The sequence below is a fragment of the Lycium barbarum genome, chromosome 3 (assembly GCF_019175385.1).
Source record: "Lycium barbarum isolate Lr01 chromosome 3, ASM1917538v2, whole genome shotgun sequence".
Classification (NCBI taxonomy): Eukaryota; Viridiplantae; Streptophyta; class Magnoliopsida; order Solanales; family Solanaceae; genus Lycium; species Lycium barbarum.
Genome location: NC_083339.1, coordinates 32,913,980 through 32,920,137, shown reverse-complemented (window position 1 = coordinate 32,920,137; position 6,158 = coordinate 32,913,980). Strand labels below are relative to the sequence as shown.

General features: G+C 36.3%; 2 protein-coding genes across 2 annotated transcripts; both read left to right on the top strand.

Annotated features, from left to right (window-relative positions):
- Positions 1-657: 657 nt before the first annotated feature.
- On the top strand, positions 658-1,821 carry LOC132630670 (uncharacterized). The gene has a single exon (XM_060346226.1). It carries the CDS (start codon positions 658-660, stop codon positions 1,819-1,821), a length of 1,164 nt encoding a protein of 387 aa, XP_060202209.1.
- Positions 1,822-2,574: 753 nt separating this feature from the next.
- On the top strand, positions 2,575-3,287 carry LOC132630669 (uncharacterized). The gene is made up of 2 exons (XM_060346225.1): positions 2,575-3,059; positions 3,191-3,287. Exons 1-2 carry the CDS (start codon positions 2,575-2,577, stop codon positions 3,285-3,287), a joined length of 582 nt encoding a protein of 193 aa, XP_060202208.1.
- Positions 3,288-6,158: the final 2,871 nt, after the last annotated feature.

Here is a 6,158-nt window from a genome sequence, read left to right as displayed (position 1 = left end):
GGAATGGATTGAGAAGAATTTTGGTAAACAACTCAATGATAAAGGGGAGATGTTATCTCAGCAGGTGTCTAAGGTGACATCAGGTACATTTAGTCAAGAAAAGGAACATGACTCAGAAGAAACTAGTGACATCTTAATCAACAAAAACATGGAGGAAGAAAAAAGGTTGTGTGATGTGTTGCAGGAGGATGATGATCATGATGGGACTCCAATATCAGAGGAGGAAGTGGAGGATAATCAAGGAAAAGAAGGACAAGAAGGTACAAGGCCACCAGAGAGTAATATTTCTGGTATCTTGCCTGTGGAACAAGTAGAGATTTCACAACATGGAAAGCAAGAGGAGATACAGGCCCAAGCTGATCTCAATAGCCAAGATGAGAAAGATTTAGCTCAGAACATTGAGGATATAGCAAAAGAGGCAGATTTATCCCCTAGAAGTGTGCAGAAATTGAAACAGGCAACAAATAAACAGAAACCTGTCAGAAGTACCAGTATTCCAGTGGCAGGAGTTTCAACAAGGAGGAGTAAGAACAAAACTAATAATTCTCAATGATAGACAAAGCTTTATTTTGGAATATTAGGTCAGTTAACACTCAAAAATCTTTTGAGAGGTTAATTGAACTAAAGAGGAGATATCATTATTCTATCATAGGCCTAATGGAACCTTTTGAAGATCCTATTGCTATTGAAGAGTATAGAAGGAAGTTAGGCTTTCAAAATTGCAAGGTGAATTGTTCAGGAAAAATCTGGATTTTTTGGACATATGAATGGCTTGGTGTAGTTATATCTGAATCAGAACAGCAGGTTACTTTGCAACTAACTCACTCATCCTTGAATCAATCAGTGCTAGTGTCAGTAGTCTATGCTAAATGTGATAGACATGAGAGGGGGGAGTTGTGGGAAGATATGGTAGACTTGGCAAATCAACAAGACCTTCCTTGGATAATAGGAGGGGATTTTAATGTCATAGTGTCTGATGAGGAGAAGCAAGGTGGCCGTCCAGTCTCATCCAATGAGACTTTGGATTTTTCTACCTGTATACAAAGTTGTGGTTTGATTGATGTAGGATTCACTGGAAGTAAATTCACATGGTGGAATGGGAAGACTGAAAAAGATTGCATATTCAAAAGGTTAGATAGAATACTGGTGAATCAGCAAGTGTTAAATATCATGCCATCCACAACAGTGACTCATATGATTAGACATGGTTCTGATCATGCACCACTACATCTTGAGTGTAACAGCAATGCACATCCTATTGTCAAATCTTTTAAGTTTCTTAACTTCTGGACAAAGCATCATATATTTATGGAGGTGGTAAGGGAGAATTGGACTGCTGATTGTGGAAATCCATTCTATGTATTTCATCACAAGTTGAAGAAACTTAAAAGAGCACTGGTTCAATGGAGCAGGAGCACATATGGGAATAAATTTCAGCAGATTGACACTATTGAAGATACTATAAAGGTGAAGGAGTTGCAGTTTGAAAATAATGCTTCAAGGGAGAATAGAATGTTGTTACATCAAGCACAGGCTGAACTAACCAGATTTTTACACTTGGAGGTAGAGTATTGGAAGCAGAAAGCTGGTATGAAATGGTTCAATGAAGGAGACAAAAATACAAAATTCTTCCATTCATATGTGAAGGGCAGGAGGAATAAACTAACTCTGAAAAGAATACAAGATCCTTCTGGTACATGGTTGGAAAATGAAGTAGATATTGGTTCTGAGGCAATCAGGTTCTTTGAGTCACAGTTTAGTGAAGAAAATTCAGGAGGGGATTATGCATTGTTGAAAAATATTCCTAAATTGATAACTTAAGAACAACAAAAGAATATGGAAGAGTTGCCATCTGAAAGTGAAGTAAAGGAGGCTGTGTTTTCACTCAATGGGGACAGCGCTAGTGGGCCTGATGGATTCACAAGACAGTTTTATCAGAAGTGTTGGGAGGTTATCAAGCTAGATGTGATTCAAATGGTTAGAGCCTTCTTTTGTGGATATGAGATACCACAATTCATCACACATACTAATCTAGTTTTGTTACCACAGAAGGAGGTGATTACTACTTTTAGTGATATGAGGCCTATCAGTCTCAGCTCTTTCTCCAATAAGATACTGTCAAAAATACTGCAGAATAGATTGGCAAAGGTTCTTCCTAATATTATTTCTCACAATCAGACAGGATTTGTGAAAGGAAGGAGCATTGCAGAAAACATATTACTGGCACAGGAGATCATCAGAGATATTAACTTGAGAGCTAAACATACTAATATGGTGATCAAATTAGACATGGCAAAGGCATATGATAGACTTTCCTAGATTTTTTTGACTAAAGTATTGAGACAGTTTGGGTTTGGAGAGGTTCTCATTGATTTGGTATGGAGATTGCTTTCAAACAACTGGTATTCAGTATTAATCAATAGTCAAAGTCATGGTTTTTTTTAGATCAAGTAGGGGGGGGGGGGGGTAAAACAAGGTGATCCACTTTCTCCTACATTGTTCATTATAGCAGCAGAGGTCTTAACAAGGAGTCTGAATAAGTTACATGAGAAGCCAAGTTTCATAGGCTATGGAATGCCAAAATGGAGTCCTCAAATCAATCACCTATCATATGCTGATGACACAATATTATTCTGTTCTGGGGATGGATATTCTTTAAAGAAAATGATGATGAGATTGAGGAATTATGAGAAGGCTTCAGGACAGCTGGTCAATACTGATAAAAGTTGTTACTATGTTCATCACAAGGTCTCAGCCAGAGTTAATAGCAGGATTAAAAGACATACTAAGATGAGACATGGATCCTTTCCTTTCACATATTTAGGCTGTCCAGTGTTTTATGGAAGAAGGAGATTGATATATTATGAGGATTTGATCAAAAAAGTGATGAAAAGGATTCTGTCTTGGCAAAACAGACTGTTATCTTTTGGAGGTAGATATGTGCTGGTCAATCATGTATTGCAAACCATGCCAGTATATTTACTATCAGCTATGAATCCTCCTTCTGGGGTGATAAAACAACTGCACAAGATTTTTGCCAAATTCTTTGGAGCAATACAGTAGGGGTGAAAAGCAAACATTGGGTGGCATGGGACAAATTATGTCTACCAAAACATGAAGGAGGAATTGGTCTTAGATCACTAACTGATATATCTAATGTTTTATTTGCTAAGTTGTGGTGGAATTTCAGATGTGGAAGAAGCTTATGGGGTAGCTACATGCTGAATAAATACTGCAAGAAATGGCATCCTACTATGGCATTGGAGAGAGGAGGATCTCACACATAGAAGAAAATGGTAAATATAAGAGATGCAGTTGAGCCACAGATATTTTGGTATCTGAGAAATGGAACTTCAAGTTTCTGGTATGAGAATTGGACAAGGCTGGGGGCACTATATTATATCATTCCTGATGCTGCTAGAGAAGAAGAAATAGAGGTTAGACAGTTTGTGCAGAACGGGGAATGGAACATGGAACTGTTAACAGTCACTCTAGATCAGGAATTGGCTCAACATATCAAGGAAAATATCAAAGTACCAGTTGAAGAAGAAGATGATGAACCATGTTGGATGCTGGAAACAAATGGCAGATTCTCAGTTAAATCTGCATGGGAGTTTCTCAGACACAGAGAGAGCAAACAAACAAGTTATAAGTTCATGTGGGAGAAAGGGCTACCAATAAAAATAAGTTTTTTTCATATGGAGAGTGTGGAAAGGGAGAATCTCTACAGATGATATATTAAAAAAGATGATGATCAATATACCATCAAGATGCTGGTGCTGTGAGGAGCATCAGGAGGAAACTGTGAGCCATTTATTTCTAACATCTTCCATAGCTGTCAAGTTATGGAAGTTCTTTGCTTCTTGTGCAGGTATCCCCACAGATGGAGTTGGTCTACATCAAATGATCATCGCATGGTGGCCTGCTGAGACAAAGCCAAAATTGCAGCATATGTATAGAGCAATGCCTACAGTGATCATGTGGACATTATGAAAGAGAAGAAACTCCATTAAACATGGAGGATCAGTGTCCTTCTACAGACTGAAACAACAAGTACAGCACATACTACATCAACTGACAAGGAAGAGATTCCCATGGCTGCAGAATGTATCTGGTGATTGGGAAACTATGCATCACCACCTTAGTAGATATAAACCAAAAGTTTATTATGCTAAGGTGGTTTGGAGAATGCCACTTTCAGGGAGATTAAAATGCAATACAGATGGGGCAAGTAGAGGCAATCCTGGGCTCAGTTCATATAGATTCTGCATCAGAGATAGTAATGGAGATTTGGTCTATGCTGAAGCACAACAAATGGGAATAGCAACAAACATGAAAGCTGAAACTGAGGCTATAAAACAAGCATTGAAGTTCTGTAAACAACACAACTTTCAACAGGTTCAATTGGAGACTGATTCACTTGTCCTCCTAAACATCTTACAAGATACATGTATCACTCCATGGGAACTGAGGAATCAGATTGAACAGATCAAACAGGATATGAGAGCAATGCAGGTACAGATTAATCATATCTTCAAAGAAGGCAACAGTTTGGCAGACTTTCTAGCAAACCAGGCTTTGGATCATGCAGGGATTAAAGTACATGACTTTATACTCATGCCATCAGAAGGAAGAAGAATTCTCAATATGGACAAATTACAACTGCCTCAGCTGAGGATTAGAACAAGGAGGATTCAGCAGCTTGATCATCAACAATGATGCTACATATATGGATAATCATATGGTGTGTGCACAGACATGGGCTATCATCAAAGCTGACTCAACATGATCACAGAGGACATACTAGTTTAGGCATACAGGATAGAACTAGAGAATAGTCTCTTAGTTTTTTAAGTTTAGCTAGTTCATATTATAGACATGCTGTAATAGACTGCTTTTTTACATTATTCATTTATCAATAAAAAGTTATAACAGGCTTGGCCTGGCAGAACACAATTTAAAAAAAAAAAAATAGGCTCGTTGCAACGCTATCAATGCACTAAATCCAAAGAGACAAAACAACAAGGTATCCTTTGAAAGGAATAGAACATATGCGGACATTTTGTCGATTGTACATGAGCAGCCAATATAGTTGCTACTAAACCTGTTAACCGGTTTGAACCGGACCGGTAACCGGTTAACAAATCGGCCGGTTTCCGGTTAAAAAACCGGAACCGGCCACCGGTTAAAAACCCGAAACCGGAACCGGTCCGGTTCAAACACGTCCAAAACCTTTGTTTTTTGTTTTTTGTATAGTATATATATATATATATATATATATATATATATATATATATATATATTATAGTATTTATTAGTATATTGTAGGTATATTTACATATGTTATATAAGTTTATAAGTAAAGTTTATATATTTACTGACTAACAGGCTAACAAGCTAACAGCAAGTCAGCAATACAGCATATATATATATATTAAGTTATATGCTTAAGTTATACTACATATACCTAAAATATAGTAAGAATATACTTATATATATCAATATACTTAGGTTATATAACTTATATATATATATGTTTTAGTTATATGTATACTATATATTATAAGTATATTCTTAGTATATTTTAGTTATTTTTCAAGTATATAACTTTCTAGTTTTTAATTTAAGTAGATCTATATTATAAGTATATTCTTAGTATATTTTAGGTATATTCCTAACTTAATATAAGTAAAAATATGAACACAAGTAAATAGAAGAAAGCTCAATGAGCCATATATTTTATTCATTCTTGGATAACACACTACAAAAAAACGCTTAAATTGCGGGGGTTATTTTTAAGGTTTGCGGCGGTATGAAACCCCCGCAATGTGTTGTTGCGGCAGTTGGCAAAACCCCCACAATAACAGCTATCGCAATCAATTAGCGGCGGTTATTTTACGCCAGTTGACCCCCGTAATTTTAAAATTTAATCTTTTAAAAATAATTCTCAATGACAGATTGCGGCGGTTTAGAACCTCCGCAATACATATATATTTGTTTTTAAAAAAATTAGCTTATATTTAAAGGTCCTGGCAGTCTCATATCCCCCAACAATTCATTGAATTTTTTTATATATTATCGACTACAAAATCACTAATTAAGCTAGAAATCATAATCAAAGCAAAAAAACGTTAAAACTTTAAGAGACATCGATAACA